General features: G+C 43.1%; 1 protein-coding gene across 1 annotated transcript in view; it reads right to left on the bottom strand.

The window, feature by feature from the left end:
• Positions 1-21,307, bottom strand: part of GFRA4 (GDNF family receptor alpha 4) — a 76,242-nt gene that overhangs the window by 14,806 nt on the left and 40,129 nt on the right. Inside the window, exon 2 of the mRNA XM_062574568.1 lies at positions 2,364-2,642. Coding sequence (XP_062430552.1) covers positions 2,364-2,642 — 279 coding nt within the window. The remainder of the gene's footprint in view (positions 1-2,363; positions 2,643-21,307) is intronic.

Genomic DNA, 21,307 nt, shown 5'->3' with positions numbered 1-21,307 from the left:
CATTGCAAATGAACTTAGTGCTTGCAAAAATGTAAGGGCTCAGGGGACCGCACCAAACAGAAGTGTGTGTGTGTGGGGGGGGGTCTTGGCAGCCCTCTTACAGTCTTCTCCAGGACAGAGATCCCAAGTTGCTATGACTGTCTGTCCCACCTGCCGAGCACTCATCTCCCACTCCACATCTGGAGATCTGTGCCTGGCTTCTGCTGCATTCCCAGGACCTGCTGGCCATCTTCTTCCTGCTATTCCACCATTGATCCTAGAGCAGCACAAGTCCTCCTAATACTGCTGTCCTGCACAGCCGTGCCTCTCCATGCCCAGACTCACTGCTCTGTTCTGCACTGTACACACATGGCTGTCAGGATTCTGGGATGCAGCTAGAGGTCCTCTACTTCTTTTTTTTTTTCTTTCTTTTTTTTTTTTTTTTTTTTAAAAGGCTTCCTCAGGGCATCTGTGGCTCCAGACTGACAGTGGCCTTTGTACCACCATAGCCATGTCCCCTCTCTTGTAGAAGTTGTATCCACTCCAGAACAGACCTGCAAAGCCTCTGATGTAAAAATGTGATGGAATAAAGGCCATTTGGGAGCTGCAGAAATGATGGAGAGAGCCCCAGCTGCATTGCTTAGCACAATCAGGAGACAGGAGCTGCTCTAGGAGAAAAGCAGGAGAGGATGGGAGAGCTGAGCCATCTCCAAAACTTCAGGTCACAAAGGTCAACATGGAAAGGGCTGTGACTCAAATGCTTGAGAGGAATGGAGAAGCCAAGCTGCCACTTCTTCCCCAGGCATCAGTGCAAATAAGTTCATTTGGTGTGCAGTTAGGGAAAGGGTTGGATTCTGGGTGGTGCTGAGACCTCTTATTTCGCCAGTCAGTTCATATCGCTGAACTCACCACCCTGCAAGCCCTGGTTTTGAAAGCTTTCCAGGAACTTGATCTAGCAGTTCCCATCCTGGTAAGCCTGTGTATTATTGTCCTCATCCTCTTTCTTTTGCTTGGCCTTTTGACCTATGTTATCAACCCTGAACCTTTCCATTCAGCTTTCAGTCGGCAGCATTTTATTAGTCTGTTTTACAGCGTATGGTTGGAAGGTTCTGTTTCATTCCTTACTTTAATTTTCATGGTGCATAAAATACTCACCAGCTTGACAAGGAAAAGTTATGGTCACTGAGCTGTATTTTTATGATAACTCTTAAAAAATGTCAAAATTCAAACTTTCTAAGTACTGGTTCTGGGAGCAATTTAAATTTCAGGTTGATGTCACCAGCTTCAAATCTTCAGTATCCCAAAGACACTGGGGCACTTGAGATCCTCCAGGAGAGTGAATTTTTCTAAGTTCACAATATTTTTTCTTCAATGCCTAGACTTTATGTAGTGTTTCTATAAAAACTCTGGCTCTCAGGATCTTGGCTAACATCCATTTAAATGAAAATCATACTCTGCATATCCTGTGTTTCTTCAGCAAAAGATTTCAAGGTATACTGGGAACATTACAAAATAGGCCAGACAAAAAAAAAATGAAAGGCAAAACCTCAGGATTTCAACCTTATTATAATGTCTGCAGTCATAAAGGACATCTCTGTGCTGGAAAGAGAATAAATTTACTAAGTCCCACCATATTTACGTATCATACTCCTCCTGCAGCTCTGTGCTGTGGCCATGCCCTAGACTCCCTTGCTCCCTAAATCTAGAAAAGAGGCAGAGATGTGCCCCTATAGTCCAAGACAGTCCCATGGATTAGCTGTTCTATGAACACCCTAGAACTCTTGGTCCTTCCCAAAGTGAAATTCTAGATGATTTTTTTCTCCAGACCTAAAGGAGGTCATAGAAAGGCTAGTTCTTGCCTTCTATGTAATGGCCCATGTAGTGTGAAAGTGAGACAACCTGATCCAAATTCCTCTTTAGTTCAGCCAAGGAGTGAGGGTTCAAAACCCTGCTGGTCAACTGCTAAGAGTGTCTTAGCCATGCAAGGTGATGTGATAGCACAAGTATGTCAGTACCTCATTTTTTTACACTCATGAAACACATTTTATGTCATTTGTTGCTGCTCTCCTACTTTCCCCAAAGAAAATTGACCTCTCATGCTCTGCCTTAATTATCTTCTTCCTCTCTCCAATAAGGCAGTACCACTAGCTCAGCCTCTTGACTGAGGAGAGAGAGGCTGGAAGCAGCTCTGTTCAAGACTGGGAAGCCAGCCTTCTTCCAGCCACCGCTGGTGTCCTTGCTTCCCCCAAAATGCAGTTACCTAATCAATATGTCCTAAGATGGAAAAGGATCAGACAGAAAAGACCTTTCTGCCCTCTATTTTGGTGCTGGGGAGCTCTGCAGAAGGTCATTATTACTTGAAAAGCCCCCCCTCATTGACTGACCTTCCATCAGTGTGTGGTGGATGCTCCAGTAGACGCTCAAGCAGTTCTTCTCCTTTTTCATGCCTCGTTTGCACTTGCAGCCATAGAGCTGGCTGGAGAGCAGAGCTGTCACTGTGCTCCGGCACTGGTTCTTGGCATCTGGGCCCAGCTTGTTGGCTCCATTGCCTGCAATGCATTGCCGAAGGGTCCTGAATTTGGAGCTGCAGACGGGGTCATTGGTGCAGGACTCTCCTGCTTGAAGGCAGTCCCTGCTCGAGCTGACAGCTTCTGCCATACCTTCTGCAAGAGAACCAGTGAACAGGTGTGAGGTGATGGAGCAACCTCAGGTGGGAATGAATTACTCCTGTCATGGGCTGCGTGAGGCTAGGATGTCCAGCTTCACATACAGAGATGGAAATCCTCCTCGTTACCATACACCCTACAAACAATGATCATGCTTCTGAAGTCTTTAAGCAGGCTGATAGTATGGGCAGCTCCCTCTTGGGTCAACTGGAGAGTAAATGCCTGGTCTTACCCATCCTACTCTTGAACTGCCCTCCTGATAGAACTGAGAATAAATGTCCACCCAAGTGTGCTGCAACTCTGCCAAGCAGCTTCAGGGAGGAGCAGGAGCAGGCAGAAGGAACTCAGAGGGATGTAAAGGAGACACAGCACAACCTGTGATTTCACACCTCTACCAGCCCTCGCTCTCATATTGCAGCACCGTCAGTAACAGTGAGATGCAAGTGTCCTCCTGCACCTGCAGCTGAGGAGCCAGAAGGACAGGTTACCTCTTTCCTTGAGACTGTGACCTTGTATAGGGTTCTTTTGGAAGTGAAATTTTGAGAAATTTGGGGAACCACTGGACAAGATCATGAACTGACCCAAGTTAAACACTTCTTTTCCCTTTTGTGCAGCTAGCAGAAATCAGCAAAGTTGTGTTTTTCAAAAAATTTTATTATGCTCTGAACTATGCTGCTTACTTTTGGTTGGGGTGACCTGGAGGCTCAACCGCACAGCAGGACACTGCACTCCTCCTCCTCCTCCCATCCAGGTATAGAGGGTGCTGATCCCTCTACTTGGGAGCACATGAGGAAGGAGAGGAAACTGCTCTGTCATAAGAGATGCCAAGGTTTGCATGGCAGAGACTAGATCTGCTCCTAATGCTTGTCCTTTTCTGCTTCGAGTAAAACAAGCTCTGCAACCTTTTGCTTCCCCAGCTCTCCAGCTCATTTCTGCCCTTTGATGTGAATTGCAACACAATTCTACCATGATCCCAGTCTCTCCTCACACATAATTTTGCCTACACCTCTGAGAAGCCATGAATGGTTCTACATGGAAATATTTTGACATGGATTCAACCCACAGGTATCCCAAGAATCGGCCCTTGTTCACTGTAATCACCTCTTCAGAACTTTCACTGGGAGGGGAGATGGGGGTCAAGGACCATGTGAATTGCAGTCCTTCTAGTCGGTGAGGTGCTGCAGAGCATGTTGACATGAATCGTGCATGGTTGCACCATGTCTTAGAGGTGTGACAGAGAAGGAAACCTGGTTTATGGAAGGGAAGAATTGGTCTCAATGCCTATAACATAATTTTAGATCCTTCTGTACTAGAAAAACAGAAATTTCCATTAAGACCTTGAAGGAGGATTTCTCAAACTCTTCCTAAAGAGTTCCTAAAGGAACTACTTGTCCCTAACGTTATTCTTCTTCCCTCCTACTTCAGAGGGTACCAGAGAGAGCTGGTAACTCTGGGGGGACATTCCTTGCCTACACCTTCTGTGACTATGTGCAATTCACCCTCTGTGAGAAAGCCAGAGGCCCAGGGGCTTCCTCTAGGCCACTGCTGAGGGATCCAGGTCTTGAGCATGCATGCCTAAAGGTGGTTGTGTGGCAAGAAATCCTGTCATCACAAGGTGTACCAGGACACCAGTGGCACGGGGGGAAATCATGCTGAATACAGGCAACTTCTGATCTTTGAGGGCATGTAGGGTCTCCTCCTAGTGAAAGCTGACAACATTAAAAATCCTCTCTGCTCTGGGGAAGATGTAGGGGCCAGATCTGCATCATTGAGGGCTTCATGAGATCCCTCCTCTCTCCAGGAGTCTATTAGTTTCTGCAGAGTATCTTTTTCCTCCTCCTTCTTGCTACCTCCTATGCCCTGAATTTCTGCATCCAGCCTAGCTCTGCTATTCCTCCCAGTTCATCCCTTGAGCCCAGCATATCCATTTTTCTTCCCACAGCAGTTGCAGTGTGTTTAGTTAGGATGAGCTGCTTCTGTTACTCTTGCTGATTACAATAGAAGGCAGCACTGGAGTTCAGATATTTTAGTTATAATTATTACAAACTTTGGTGAGCCCACCAGGTGGCTTATCCTGAAATATCCAAAGAGCATCTCAAATGCCAAACCTTCATCAGCCTCCAGACTATTTCGAAGTGCCCCATGGCCAACATCAAGCTTTCAATTGTCTCAAATTTCAAAACACCTCAGATTTCAGTTCTGATATCCCTTATTTATTCATAGACCTGGTTTATTTATCTCTCAAGGCCTTTTTGGATCTGCCAAATACGGAGAGAGAAACTATTTCCAACATTTAGGAAACTCTGCCTTGGGCTGTTGTATCTTGAAGAAATCTGAACACAAGAACCAGTTTTCTTGAAACATCATTTCCTTTGCAGTTTATCTGAGATCTATAAAGTGAGCTGAAGTTGCAGTCTCTACTTTCAGTGACTGTTGAATTATCTATGCACAGCATTTCTAAATAGATTCTATAGAAAAAAAAATGACTCATGTTCTTAAATGAGAAATACAGGGGCATATTGTGCCCTGGCTTTCCCCAAACAATCTCCTCTGGACTAAGATAAAGCATGACAGATTTCATTCCAGAAGAGATGACTTTGTCAGTGTCATGTCAGCAGCTAGAAAAGTAGGTTAAAACAGAAATTATGACCCTCCTTTCCCCTCTCCACTACATGAATTGCAGAAGATACTCCCCAGGACAGTTATAAACACAGGCAGCCTGTAAAAGCTGTAAAATACTTTGGGATCCCACTTTAAATAAATCAAGTAGATTGACCATTTGAGAAATTTTCCTGCAAAATTTTAAGTAAATATATCCTCAAGTTGAGTCTTGCCTCATAGAACAAAGGCCAGAGGTGAACACTTACGGCCCAAGCTGAAAGCATAAAACAGCCCCATTCAGACATTATGACAGAGGTGCTTGAAGCAACCTTAACTGGAGCATCACAAACGACCCATTCTATAATCATGTCACTTAAAACCCAAATCGTTCAGGGGCTTTTATTGTTAGCAATGTCTTTGCAATTGAGACAACCTAACACCACGTTTTTCTCCTCACACTACCCCTGAGAGAGTAATTTTATGCAACATTAAGAGAGCGCCTCTCGGGGAAAAAAATAATCTCTGTGACTTGTGAAATAGATGGTGCTTCCTAACAGGCAGGGACAAAAGCAAAATCAGATCTCTCCCAAAGACAGAATGGCCTTCAAAAACAGCACCTTGAAGACTCTCCACAGTGAGAATTTTCTCCATCTCTGCCCTGACTGATCTCAGGTCAGTAGGGCTTGGTAGATGCATTGGGTTGTTCGGGGCTTTTTGTGCCTCTATTTTTCTAAGAGTAGAACTTCCAGCTCCCTCTGCTCTCTTTAAAAGACCATTTGTCTGGATTTTTATTCCTCACTTGCTGCCAGTTTCACAGTGTTTACAGTGGGCAGATGGGGTAACGAGTTTATTTTCACATCCTGTTTGTAGCTGTACTCCGCATCTGTTTCTGATCTTGCTTACCTCAGTGACACTTCCATAAAGCTACTCCTGAAGTGTAGCAGTAAGAAGAAAAATCTAGCTCTTCCCCTTGTCTTAATAAACTCATGGTTCTTTTTATATAGGTATCTCAAAGTGATTTTTTTTTTAACACGTCGATCTGACTCTTCTGACTCTTCTCTAATGAGACCATTTCCTTCGTCACAGAAATGCAGCTGTGTCTGGGGTAAAGAACTGTGAAGGTGACACTGTATGTTAGTTTGGAAATGGCATACAAAATGTTTTGTCTGATGCATCAGAGAGTACCGACACAAGGCCTTGCCGCTCCGACTTTCTGATCCCTGGTGCAATAGCTGGATTTCAAAAAACGCTTTAGGTTGCCTCACACCTTTCTCATGAGAGCTTTGGGTTTGCTGTTCAGCCTGGAGATTTGGGATTCCCCTCACTCCCAATTTTTATATGTATAAAATCTGAATCTAAAATGATCTTACCCCCCTGGATCATGCACCGTGCCAGGGACTGATGAATACTGTTGTTATTGTTTCCAAGACAACCTATTGACTTGTTTGGTGTTTGGTGCTTGCTTTTTACAATATCTACTGCTTAGAGGAGAATAATGACCCGAATCCTCTAATGAAGTGGTAGGAATGGCTTACTGTCCTTTTTTGGTTAGTTGAAAGCCTTTTATGTATTTTTTCCTAATTGTTCCATAGAAGGGACAGCAAACAAAGAGGACAGAGCAGGGGTCGCATTTGACCTTGTAAGGCCAGACATTTCATGGCCTTAGGTATCTCAAGACAGCTGTGTGCAGAAGCTAGAGTTAGTTTTCCACTCCTCTATCACCTTTGTTTTGCTTGCAAATCTGCTGACTCTCTTCCCGCTGGAGTCAGTCCACCAACCTGCACGTAGGCAGTGTAAACATCTGGGAGATGACACTAAATGGGGTGCTTATATCTTGTGATAACACGACAGATGTCTGCAGAGCATCTCACCCTGAAGTAGATATCCATATGGTTAGCTGCACAGCTCTCATGACTCCATGGGGTGTGATTTAGATGCCTAAACATGCTTAGCTAGTGACACCTGAGATGCCTTGTGGGCATCCTACCTGGCCTCCAGAACCTCTTGCAGGACATCTCAGATCTCTCATAGGTGCTATGTTTGCCAGCCACGAGTGAAATGACAGATACCCTAGCATATCTCAGATGGCTCTAACTATCCATGGTTAGGTAACTGAATAACACCACTAAAAGTAGTTCTTGTCTGTGAGCTGAATCCCACCCATATGAATGAACTGAAGGGCCTGTTTCTCTCTGTGGGCTATAAGGAGTCTATGAGACCTCCTTCAGACACAGGCACCTATAATGCGGATGTCTGCATTTGGCCAGATGGAGCTCATCCTAATAGGCTCAATGAAATTAAATCTGGGGGACAGATGTTGATGTTCACTAACAGGCAAATGCTTGCTACCCAGAAAACTTCAGCTTTCCCAGAGCTGACAGAAATAAGCTGTTACATACAGCAGTCCAGGAGGAAAAAAGAATTGGAAAGGGAATCTGGAAGGAAGCCCCAAATATTCATAAGCCAGCAAAAATGATGCATGATTGGGCCCAGGTGGCTAATGCAGGTGGTCACTGCTAAATCATGTTTAGACTATGCTTTCAAGTCCTGATTTTCCTCTCACAGAATCACAGAATGGTTGAGGCTGAAAAGGACCTCTTGAGATCATCTAGTCCAACCCCCTTGCTTAAGCAGGATCACCTACAGCATGTTGCACAGGATTGTGTCCAGGTGGCTGCTGAATATCGCCAGAGAAGGAGACTCCACAATCTCTCCGGGCAACCTGGTCCAGTGCTCTGTCACTCTCACAGTGAAGAAGATTTTCCTCACATTCAAGTGGAACTTTCTGTGTTTCAGTTTGTGCCCATTTCCTCTTGTCCTGTCACTGGGCACCACTGAAAAGAGTCCGATCCCATCCTCTTGACACCCTCCCTTAAGGTATTTACATACATTGATAAGACCCTCTCTCATTCTTCCCTTCTCCAGGCTGAAGAGACCCAGCTCTCGCAGCCTTTCCTCATAAGAGGGATGCTCCAGTCCTCTGATCATCTTCGTAGCCCTACACTGGGCTGTCAAAGGCCCAGGATCACCTAAGGAGGCGCCATACTGATGATCCTTCTCAAAACTCTCTCTGCCGGAGAACAACATTCCCAGCAGATCCGCCCATACCTTGTCCAGAACTCGTTGCTGTCATCTAGATTTCATAGTGTCCAGCAAGCCCCTCTGGGAAGCTGTTTCCCAGACAAGGGAACTTTCCTCCCCTCCTGCCTGTCTTCTTCTGTGCTTAGTCCATGCTCAGAGCTCCAGCACCATGAGCACTTCAAGGGGCTGTGACTGTGCCTATCAGCCCTCATGGGAGCTAGGTGGGTTTACAGACATGACATGCACATAATGAAATCCCACAGTGCAAATTGTCCTCTTTTCTTCTAAAAATTGTTCCTGGTCAGTGTGGGGGTGAAGTGGGAGAATTTGCCAAGAACACCTCAGGAGTCTAATGTCTGCAGGTGTCAGAACAATGCCAGAAGGTTCAAGCCGGCAGCATGCTGCATATTTCCTGCAGATATTAAAAATATGCTGCCTGACTCTTTGTACCTACCCAGATCTCTGACCCTTCTCCTCTTACTTTAAGGCTATAAGCAGTATTTTGCCTATATACGCTCAGGACTTTAGGTACTAGGATTTATAAATAAATACAGTGACATTCACTAAGTGTTTTTTCTACCTCTAATAGCCAATTTACATAGAAAATAATTTACTCATTCCACTGAATTGAAACCAGAAGAGATTAGACCCACTCCTCTAATCTGTATTCCTGCTTATCATAAGCTAATACCTTCCACCTGGATACTTTCAAAGAAGCCTGAAACTTTAAATACCCTATTGGTCAAGATCCCTGCTGTGACAGGAAATGTATTAAGCAAGATATGACCCACTCTCTAGTGAAGTGCCTTTTGAGTTTCAGTGGTAGGGATATGTGCTTCTGAATTTTAACTGAGACTTGTAAAGATACATGGGAAGATGTTCATTGAATTTGATGGCAGAGGGGATGTTCTGTTCTAGGAAAAACATACACACGCATAAGGATAACTGCAGTTATTGAAGCCTGGAGTAATTCAAATAACATAAGTGGTCTGAGTGCGAGAAGAAATACCCACATGAAGGTAAAGCTTTTGCCATGGGGCCTGCAGAGGCAAAGGGCTCTTCTTCCTTACTTTTGGGGGGCCGTCATACTTGTCTTTTGGCATGATGGAGCTGCACAAGTGTGATGAAGAGCAAAAATTTTAGATGGGGGATTCTCTGTCCTATGGGGGCTTATACTGCAAAGTGAGTGAATTGTCATCACTACAACTGCTAAATGAAAGTATGAATGAGTCAAGGAGGACTTGGAGACTGGTTTCAGACATCTGCCGAGATGAACTCAATAATCCCCAATTTGTCTTTGACAGCTCTTCTCATCTGTAGCTCTGTTGGCCATTTACCAAGCAGACAAGCATCACTCTAACTTTGCTGAACCCTGGAAAGGTGAAGCAATTTATTTGTTCCCCACGAAGCCAATGACTAGAGCTTTGCTGGGAAAAAGTCATGGGTTAGAGCATTATTCATTAGATTGTGTCTGCAAACTTTTAAGCTGGAAGGAAACCCTAAGCCCTCGGCATGACTGTGGTCTGGTGAAGTGACATTGTGCCTCCATTACCCGAGAGGAGAAAAGAATTTGTCATGAAAACTCTCATGATAACTTAGGGCGAAGTCTCCCTAGATGTCATTATTCTCCTAGACTAACACATCCTTTCTGACAAGACTTCAGCCTTCATTTTGTAAAGATGCCTCTGGAACGCCCTGTCCTGCTAGACTGACTCAGCCAAACTATCCACCGACTCAGCTGTAAATAATGTTTTTGTGCAGGGAGGATGCAAATCAGGCCACAATAAGACCTGCTTACAAATAGTGATGTACCTACTGCAAGTAAAATTCATACAGCTGACCAGAGAGAAGGCTAAACAGTTCTGAGCATCCATGAGAGTTCAAATCTGGTACACACTTTTTTTTGCAATGTATGCTCTGAAACCCATATTCCACACCAAGATACAAGTGAGGGCCATGAACATGACCCATGTCATATTCACTGCTTGCCAGAAGTTGGGACATCATGATATTGATAGGTCAGGGGGGCTTTTGTCCCCAGTTTCTGGTCTGAGAGAGCTACTTCTCCTCCTTTAGTTGCAAAACTAAATGTTATGCCACAAAAAGGATCTGGAGCTATTAGTGGGGCCTGCAGTCATGAGGATATTAACACAAATGCTTAAAAATAAACATTAGAAGTTCTGTGGGACAACTGAGCATCTCTAAATTTCACTGCATGTCAGTACCATGAAGATAAGAGTGCATCTAGCAGGGATCTGTAAGGACAATTATATTAAAGACTGTGAGGTCCCTAGGGCTGGAGAGATCTTTAAGTACTTAAAGGTATAAATAGGTACATGTAAAACCACCAGATGCATCTAAATTTGACTTTAAAATGTTCTGGCCACATGATAGAAACATAAAGAATCTCTGCTGAGGTACAGCAAAGAAAATTTAGGCATAAGATAGCTCTCTTTTAGGTCCAACTTTGGCTTGATCTGCTCCACCAACTTGTCTCATGGGTCTCCTTTCCCCTTTCTGACTTTTCTTGTTTTATGGCCAGAGACGTCCTTATGTGCTGCACTGGACTCAGACCTATGCCTCTTCACTCAGAAGGTAAAGATGAGAAAGACCTTTCATTGCATGCCTTCCTCTGCGTTCAAGTCTGGTATTTGACCATTGGATGCTGTAGCAAGCATATTCCAAAGAAAGGCAACTCAGTGGGAACATCAAGAATCCTCGAGTTAGAATTATCTTGATTTTTTCTATTGGGCCGATTCCAGGAAAACATGATGGGCATTTTGTCTCCTATAGTAGAATGCATTATGCAATTTTTTGGAGAGACATAGCACGGTGAGGCCATAACTCTAAAGACAGAAGTACCCAAGTTGCCTACATCTCTTGGAAAACCTCGGTCTGATCTTTCGCAAAGTCAGAGAGTAGGGAAGAGAGAATGTGTGTGTGCATGTGTATGTGTATGTGAAGGGAGGGTTATGGAAAATGAAGTAGCTATTGTTTGTGCCTAAAATCTGTTCAATGAAAAAAGCAGCTAATGGGAACATATATGGACTTTACAGCTGAGGTACTAAGGGTATTGTTTTGAACACATATTTATTGCTGGCATTTTTAAAGCATCTCTTCCTGGCATATCAAAATACTTTGAATGAAAGCTGCCATTGACAGAGAAGTCATTATCACTTCAATTGGCTCTGCATTTGGATGAAGTGAGAGTGATCGAAAAAGAATAGCAATTGAGTCTAATACCCCACGAGTAGGTGAATTGCATTTGCCCTGTCCAACATGAAGACATTTTCTCTTCCTCTTCAAAGTCCTTGAGAAGAAAGTGCAATGCTTTAGAGTGTGATATCTCTCGAGCATGAGGGTGAAGGTAATAGCCCCAGTGAGGTCTTTTTCTAAATGAGATCTGGCTATAGCAGTCCAGAAGATGGAAATCCTTCCCCCACTGGCGCAGGGAAGGATGTTTTTAAACAAGTTGCCATCCTGAATTGGGGCAAAAAGAGGCAGTTTTAGATGAGAGGCAGGAGCCTTCCAAAAAAAAAAAAAAAAAATCCAATTACAATTGTGATGTTAATGATTTGCTTACGTCAGCATCAAGAAGTCCATGATCAAGACGAGCTGTTGGGTTCAACACACAGAAGAGAAATAAAAAGTCCCTGTCCCAGTTGCAAGCCTAAGATAAGAAACAAGTGGAGCATTCTGCAAGCAGATGCAGGAAGCGCAGGGCAAGGGTGGCACAATCTGATGCAGAGACATCCAAAGACAAATGGAGGCCTGTATAAACGCGTCTAACAGTCATATTTTCTGTTCTCAAGGAAGGCAGAATTAAGTGTATACTCCTTAACTGTAGTCACTGCTCTGTGAGATCCCAAAGAGCCCTGTACTGAGCTGTTTGGTGTTCCTGAGGAGTTGAGACTTGTAACAAGATTTAGATCTAAAATATTTAATGGATCTGTATTTCAGTAGGAGATTAAAGAATGTGCTGTTGATATATTATCTTGGTCTCTCTTTTTCCTGGATTAACCTGAGTATTTGCCCTTTAAGTGTCCCTCTTTTTCAATCATGATTTTTTCTCATACTGCAGCTTATATCGGCTGTCTCAGCAAGGTGTAACATGTCTTTCAAGGGTCCTGTGTATTGTGATCTTCCCAGAGGGTAGGGAAAGAATAATGGGATGTTTGGAAATTGCCTTTGGATTAGATTTCTTCACAGGGACATTATCCAGTGTGACTATGGGGGTTTTCTCCTAACGACTGAAGCAGCTAAAATGGTAAGGGGGCATGCTCCAGGCATTTGGTTTAGCATAGGTTCAGCTCCTGTACCTACTTCTGCAACAGGGCTCATACTCTTTGCCATTTCCTTTGGAAATATTTGTGGCTTGAAAGGAAGAAAGAGTGAAAAAACATGTCTAAAATCTGGGAGTAAATAGCACCACAAATACAGGAGTTTCTACGCCGGCACCGTGCTTGCCGTACAAGCAGCACCTTCAGCCCACGGAGCCTGTGGTAACTTCGCTCCTCAATTATAATTTGAGTTTGCGGGGTTTTTTTTCTCTCTATGCATCTGTTATCTATCTGTGCCTCAAGGTCACTTCAAATTCCCAGTCTTAGTTTGAATAAACAAGGCAGTCTGGTTCTTAGCTTTTTAAGCAAAAATTCAACCAGTAATAGTCTGTGCCTTAAAAGCTGTTTTTTCAAGTCCAGCAGAGTGAGATATGGGTCTTTTGGGGACTTTGCTAAGGTTTATACACACACACACACACACACACACACACACACACACAGATGTGTTTGTACATATATATATATATATATATGTGTATGTGTGTAATTTCTTTAACCCACTGAACTCCACTTTACATTATTTGTTTGAGGCTTTCCAACATTCACCATCTCCTCTAAATTTTGCAGACTTATCAATTGAATAGGGACATTTATAAGACATGATAATTTCTGGAAGCTCTATATGCCAAATAATAAAGATTTATTGTTTCTTACGAGATATCTGAATAGAAGATTCTCCAATAATGCAGTCTTCAGGTACTCTGGATGGTCCAACAGCTCCACCATATCTGACCCATCATCATTGCTTTTTTAATTTGAGGTTCAGACTATTGGCAAATTTCGTACATTTTTATTTTCATCTCTATGTTCTTTTGTAGCTGATGTAATGCATTTTTCTAGATCTCGCAGATTCTATAAAATATGTCAGACTAATATTTTTGTCACTACTAATTTTTGCTTCTATACACTATACTATCAATTATAAAAAGCTCTGATTTGAATTAATATGTTATTCCCCAGCTTTCCTTCAGTGACAGTATTAACAATTTTCTGCAATGTCTTGCCTTTTGCCATGGCCTCCAGAAATTTATTCTTTATTGTGTCTGAGACTAGAGAATTCTTTTTCATAAGATTTGCATGCATTACGTTGTTCTCCACTTATTTTTCAAGAACACACTCACCAAATGCTCTCGGGAGCATGCCTGCTCTCATATCTTATTTTTCTGGTTTCCACACTATTTTCAACTCATACAGGTGCAGCTGGCAAACAGAAAGCTAAACACTTTTCTGGGAGGTGAATTAGCTGTGGAAACTATGAATTAGGGAATCAATTTTTTGTTTGGATGCGTTTTCCCCAAATGATTGTATTTCTTTAGTATCTTCCACAGCAAAGACCAGATTTTCTTGTCGTGCATTGGGGATGTCATTTCCAGAGGGACTCTGAAAACCAGCATCACCAGTCTGCAACATGCACCCTGTCATATGTCATCTACAGAGGGATTTACTGGCCACGTGGCACAGGTCTGTGTGACACAGCTTGCTAAACCTCAGGTGCTTTCTTTCTTCTCTTTCTGACTTTCAAAACTCACTATCCAGGTTCACAGTCCTGTTTCATTTTGAGTCCTTCTGCATAAGATCCCAGAAAGATGAACTTTCATCTCAATTCATTACAAGAGCCAAACTCTACAAGTCTTTCTTATCTGTTAAAGCAGCTTTTCTGTAATGGCTTGGCTTTGGCCAGAGTCTCTGTGTATGCCAACTCACTTATACCTTCTCAGAAATATCTCACGTTTCCAATTTCAAATTAGATTTCTCTTGCCATGCCCCATTTCTTGACCCATTTCTGCAGTCTTTTGTTGTCTTCCTCTTTTGTCTCCCTCCCGCCATCTTCCAGGATATCATCAATGTGTATTAGAATGCCCTCATTTCCTTCAAATAATTCTTGCACTTTCCTGTGAAAAGTCTCAAGAGCATATTCAAACCCAGAGGGAAATCTGTATAACCAACATCTCCCATCAGGGGCATTGAAAATGTGGACTCTTAAAATATTCTCAGTCAGGGCAATTTGCAAGGTCCCAAGAGGGGAATCTAACAGTATTAAAAAAAAAAAAAAAAAAACAAACAAACAAAAAAAACACATCTCCAGTCATTGTCTTGAAAACATCTCCCTTGGTAGACAAAGAAAAATATTTCCTCTGAATACTTCTATTGAGTTCTTTGGGATCTCTAATCTCAGTCTGAAGGATTTGTCCTTCTTTCCTGGTATTCCCAGGGGCAGACACTTTGCAGCAGTTCTATTTTTAAAAATGATTTCCAGTGTTAGTAGATAGTCCTGGCCCTTCTCTTAGTTTCTGTCTCCTGAACAGAGGAACATTTCTGGAGGCTGAAAGCACTGAGTGTTTGGGATCTGACAGCACAAATTTGTTCACCAGTGCCTTATTCACCAATGCCATTCAAGGTATTTTAATATTATTTTGTGTTTCTGGGTTTCTTGACCAGTTCTTTGAATCATCTTACTTAAAAGTCAAAAACGCACCAATCACTTGACTGAGAACTTATATACTGTCTGTGAATTTTCTCTTTCAGTTTAATGAAGTTCTGGCTTTAGTTCAACCCCTTCTTCACACCAGCACTCTTCTTTCCTGGTCTACACTTCTTTTAAGACTGTCACTTTCCCTGAAGATCATGCTCCTGATACCATGTGATTTTTCAGATTCTGTAGAGACTTAAACCTGAAACAGGACTTAAAATGGCAAAAAAAGAAACAGTAAAAGGGTTTGCCATCTCTCTTTTAGTCCCTGATTGCAGCCAGTTCCTACGGAGGACCTGTTAACCAAGATCCAGCCAATGAAGCTGGGTTGGGGGTGCTGGGACCGCTCTGCTGTTTGTCCATTCAGGGACAGATACATATTTATAAGTCACAATATGCACAAGTATGTTGCTGGCATGCATGTCTTTGGATTGTCCCTCACTGAGAAAGTGAAGTGCAAAGCTCTAGATTTGTGTTATGGCCCAAGCAGGGACATCTGGTGGGGTAATAAGATGGGCAATGGTTCCAAAGACCCTTTTAGGTTTTTGGACCCAATAGACCTACAAGGACCCTTCTGGATGAGATCTTCAGAGTGAACCCCAGGCTGTTTCCTGTCATGTCCAACCACACTCTCCATAGAAGAAGAGATTTGCCATTCAAATATTAATCTAAAATCCCCCCCCTTTCCACACAATTGCTTACATAGAAGTATATTCTCCCAGATGTTGCTGGCACCTGTCAGGGAGTCTGTATAAGTTTACCAAAAGAAATGGCAGAAAAATAAGATCTTTATCTTCCCATTCTTCTTAAAGAGTGAGATTGAGATCTCAAATGTTAATCAAATGTTAACCAAGGACAAAAAAAAAAAAAAAAAAAAAAAAAAAAAAAAACTTTTAAAAAAAGCAGAAGGAGGAACGAGGTGACTGTAGACCAGTGGATAAAGCTGGCCAGCAGGGTTAAGGGATGACATGGTACGATTTTACTTTTGCAAGCTATTTGGCACAGATCCACGTGATATACTCATAAAAATAGCCTCTGTGAAATTACGGTAAAGCGAGTGCACAACTGCTCATGAATACTGTGCTCCAAGATGAGTAGCAGTAGCTCATTTTCAGACGGAGAAGGTCTCCAAGGGTCTGTCCTTAGTCTAGTACTATTCAATATTCTCATAATGACTTGGATGATGGAATAGAGAATAGATTTATGCAATTTGTGGTTGACAAAAGACAAGGATGGGGGTCACAAGCATTTTATAGGACAAGACCAGAATTCAAAATTATCTTGAGCCATTGAAGGCAGTGTCTGAAATCGGGAGGCTGTCATTTAACAGAAACAAAAGTAGACATGGCCATGGAGTAGGAGTCAATCACCAGCTGAACAAGAAAAAGCAACAGGATGCAAACCAGCAAACGCTATGTCTGGGACATGAGAGGTGTATATTTGGCACAGGAAGTTACTAGAATCATAGAATCAGTAAGGCTGGAAGGGACCTCTGGAGATCATCTAGCCCAACCTCCCTGCTCAGCACAATCACCTAGAGCATGGTAGACAGGGTTGCATCCAGGCAGGCCTTGAAGATCTCCAGAGAAGGAGACTCCACAACCTCTCTGGGCAACCTGGACCAGTGCTTTGTCACTCTCACAGGGAAGAAATTCCTCCTCACAGTCAGGTGGAACTGCCTGTGCTTCAATTTCTGCCCATTGCCTCTCGTCCTGTCACACGGGACAACTGAAAAGAGTTTGTCCCCATCCCCTTGACACCCTCCCTTCAGGTTCTTGTACACATTGATCAGATCCCCCCTCAGTCTTCTCTTCCCCAGGCTGAAGAGGCCCAGCTCTCGCAGCTGTTCCTCATAGGGCAGGTGCTCCAGCCCTCGGATCATCTCTGTTGGATCATCATCTACTGGACTCTCTCCAGTAGCTCCATGTCTCTCTTGCAGTGGGGAGCCCAGAACTGGACACAGTACTCGAGATGAGGCCTCCCCAGGGCTGAGTAGAGGGGCAGGATCACCTCCCTTGACCTGCTGGCAACACTCTTCCTAATGCAACCCAGGAGACCATTGGCCTTCTTGGCCACAAGGGCACATTGCTGGCTCATGGTCAACCTGTCATCCACCAGCACTCCCAGGTCCTTCTCTGCAGAGTGCTCTCTAGAAGGTCAGCCCCCAGCTTGTACTGGTGCCTAGGGTTATTTCTCCCAAGGTGCAGGACTCTGCACTTGCCCTTGTTGAACCTCATAAGGTTCCTCTCCGCCCAGCCCTCCAGCCTGGCCAGGTCTCTCTGAATGGCAGCACAGCCCTCAGGTGTATCAGCCACTCCTCCCAGCTTGGTATCATCAGCAAACTTGCTGAGAAGCCACTCCGTTCCCTCATCCAGGTCATTGAGGAAGAAGTTGAACAGGATGGGACCCAGTACTGAGCCCTGGGGGACGCCACTAGCCACAGGCCTCCAACTAGACTCCACGCTACTGATGACAATGATCTGAGCTCTGCCTTTCAGCCAGTTCTCAATCCACCTCACTGTCCACTTGTCTAACCCACACATCCTGAGCTTCTCTAGGAGGATGTTACAGGAGACAGTGTCAAAAGCTTTGCTGAAGTCAAGGTACACGTCACTGCTTATTATTCTGCTCTTAGTTCCAATGAGGCTTTAGCTGGAGTTTGGGTCAACCTTTTTAGCTGAATAACACATGTAAAGGAAGATGACAAGATCCGAGATTATTTTCATCTCCTGAAAACAATAAGTGTTTTTGCAGACATGATGTGAAAGAAGGTGAAAAACCTGGGCTTGTGTAGTTTAGGAAGAAGACTGCAAAGAAACAAAATCAGAGCACTTGGATATGTAAACAAGATAGTTCGGAAGTGAACAGTGATAATAGATAGCAATCCACTAACACAGAATTTAAGATGATTTTGAGCAAACATACAACAACGGAGCTATAGTTAGATATTAAGAAAAATTTATATAGGAAATTTTAAAAGTTGAACAGATTAAGAGGATTTTTTTTTAATCCCCAGTGGTGGAATCATTTACAGAAACATCTGTAAGAAATGGCTCTTGTATCCTCCTTCCTCTGCTGGAGCAGAAAGTCCTGTATGTGTCTTCCTGTGGTCCCTTCCTACTCTCTATTACTATAACACTCTCCAATTGTGATTACTGAAGGCCTTGTGGTTGGTACATACTTGCAAAGTGAGAACAACTGTCTCAACATCAAAGAAACCACACCGGAGACAAACGAGAGGTGAAGCCTGAGCAACTGTGTGAATTCTGGTTCTTTGTGCTGACCAGAACAAGGCATAGCTAAGCCAGCATTAATCAGCAGTAACATTACTGAAGAAATTGAGATGAAGGCATATAAAACCAAAACCGAGAAGGAACCTTGATATGATTGCTATAAAAAAAAAAGGAAGCAGTGATTCCTCCTCTGAGGATAATTATGCAGACTAGTGTTTAAGGACTCTCTTGGGAAGTAGAAGATGTAGGTTTGAAAGCCCTCACACTGGGGAAGAGCTACAGCCATTACACTAATCCATGGAAGATAAGTGCTGCTTGAGGCCAAACTCAAGTTCTTGGTGTGTTAGGACTGCACCGAGCATAGCAATTGCATCTCTAGAAAATCTAGCTCTTTAGATTATCCTGAAAATGAAACACAGATAAAGTAGATACCTACTGACTCAGCACAGGGCTTTTCTGGGGATGTTTGAGAGCCCAAAGTTACGCAAGTTGTACAAACCGCAGAGAACATCTAGGTCCCAGAAGAGATGGCAGGATATTTCTCCATTTGCATTTGACTTTCTGGAACACTTTTAGACTTTTAGAGAGTTCCTCTGCTCTCACAGCATCACAAAATGGCTGAGGTTGAAAGGGACATTCAGAGATCATCTAGTCCAATCCCCCTGCTCAAGCAGGGTCACCTAGAACACATCGCACAGCATTGTGTCCAGGCAGATTTTGAATATCTCCAAGGAATGAGACTCCACAACTTCTCTGGGTAACCTATTCTAGTTTGCTGTTACCCCACAATAAATTTTTTCCTCATGTTCATGTGGAACTTCCTGTGTTTCAGTTTGTGCCCATTGCCTCTTGCTGGGCACCACTGAAAAGAGTTGGGTCTCATTCTCTCTATACCCTCCCTTCAGATACTTATATGCATTGATAAGATCCTCTCTTAGTTTCCTCTTCGCCAGGCCGAACAGTCCCAGCCTTCTCAGTCTCATAAGAATGATGCTCCAGTCCTTTAACCATCTTAGTAGCCCTGCACTGGACTCACTCCAGTAGCTCCATGTCCCTTTTGTATTGGGGATCCCAGAACTGGACACAAGAACTATTCAGTAAAGTCTCTAGATCTGGCCAGAACTCCCTAAATATCAGCTGCCTTTCTGTGTAATGAAGACAGTAGCTCTTCCTCTGCATCACAGGGCGTTAATGTAGCTTTGAAACTCTGTAGCTATCACCATTAGCTATCACCAAATGTGGACACTTTACCACCAAAGCAGTAGAAAGGTGGCTGATTTTTTAAAGAATATTTCAGCACCTGCTGGAAGTCTCCGTCCTCCTTTACTGTCCTTTCTGGAGAGCTGAAGGAGCTGCTGATCAAGGGAAAGCTGGGTCAATTTGTTCTCTCTGCACCCTCTTTCACCTCAGTACCAGCCCTACAGGCCTGATCTCAATGCAGAGCACATAGCAACCCCTTTTCTACTCATGCCAGTAGTAAAATAAGCACAATGCCTTCAAAGACAGAGGACTTAGTACATGCAGTTCAGCAAGCTCTCTGAGGGAGCTGTGATGCCCACTGCATGAAACGATCCTTCAACCTATGAGCATGTCCACATTGTTGGTTCAGCAGGAGCCTGGTCTTCTTCTCAGGTCATCATTCATACTATAGAGAAGCAAGGAAAAAAAATACATTTTCTTTTTTTAATCACTGTTGTTTTCTGGATTAGGAATGATGGAGGATGTTAGGTTTGAATTCATAGCAGACCAACAACCGTTAACAAAAATGGACTGCATTTGGAACATGCCTTCAATGGTTTCAACCCACTTTTATCTATCCTATATATCACTATGTATAACTAAGCACCGAAAAGCTATCCAGCCCTGCCTAGCTTGCAAAACCCCAAAGCATCCCAGATGGACCAAGACAACTGTGCAGACCTTGACCCTTCACTGGTGAGAAGTGAATCTCTCCCATATTTAAAGGGTCATTTATCAATGAGCTCCTGTCTTAACGTGCCTCTTTAAAATATTTAAATGACAGTGTATTCTGCACTACATTGTTATGACAGAGAACCCAGCCATATGTCAAGCAGGAATTGTGACCCCTTTTTCTGTGATTAAGTTCATTTTTGTTCCATCCACTTTTTTGTACATGATTAACTGGTGAATAAAAAAGCTCTTTTTATTTTTCTTTGCAAGGACTGAAGCAGTTTTAATCATATATAATTCAACACTTGCTATGCAATTTGCATTCCCTGCTTTAAGATGAATTTGGCACTAAGCAAGCTCTCAATTATACTCCCCCGCCTCTGTTTTCTCTGGAAGTCACAAAATTCATTCAAACAAAACCTAAAGCCCCCTGAAGTTTTATGAAGATGAATGATGATTAAAATCAGGAAACAGAGATCCCTCTCCTGACCTTACAAAACCACAGGGTTCCAAAATATGTTATTCAGTGGCATTTTTCCAGGCAACTTTGAGTTCAAAGACAAAATAGTATATATATTGGTAACAGCCCAGGTCATCTACTTATCATTCCTTATTCTGCAGCCTACTCTACTTTTTTGTTTCTGACACTAAATGTTGACCATGAAGGCTAGAGTTTGCAAGCTGAAACAGTAAGGAAGGAGGAAGAGACTGGAGAAGGAAGCCAGGCTGGAAACATTGGACAAGCTCTTTGCTGAAGAGGACAGGAGAAGAAAAGGCAGTGATAAATAAGCATTGATGTAAGAGAGCTGAAATTTAAGTATCTATGTACATACATGTATTTTATATGCAATGTATATATGTATTTTATATATTAGAGCATCAATGTGGAGAGAGCTTTCATTAACCACAGAGAGGAGGAGTCTCGCTTGTCTGTGATCATCTCCATAGCCAAGGAGACTGATGGGGGAGATATGCAATGAATAGGGTAGGAGAGCAGGGAGGGAAAAGTCAGACTGAGTTGAAGGA

Source organism: Rhea pennata, chromosome 4, assembly GCF_028389875.1.
Source record: "Rhea pennata isolate bPtePen1 chromosome 4, bPtePen1.pri, whole genome shotgun sequence".
Lineage (NCBI taxonomy): Eukaryota > Metazoa > Chordata > Aves > Rheiformes > Rheidae > Rhea > Rhea pennata.
This window is presented reverse-complemented; position numbering and strand designations above follow the sequence as displayed.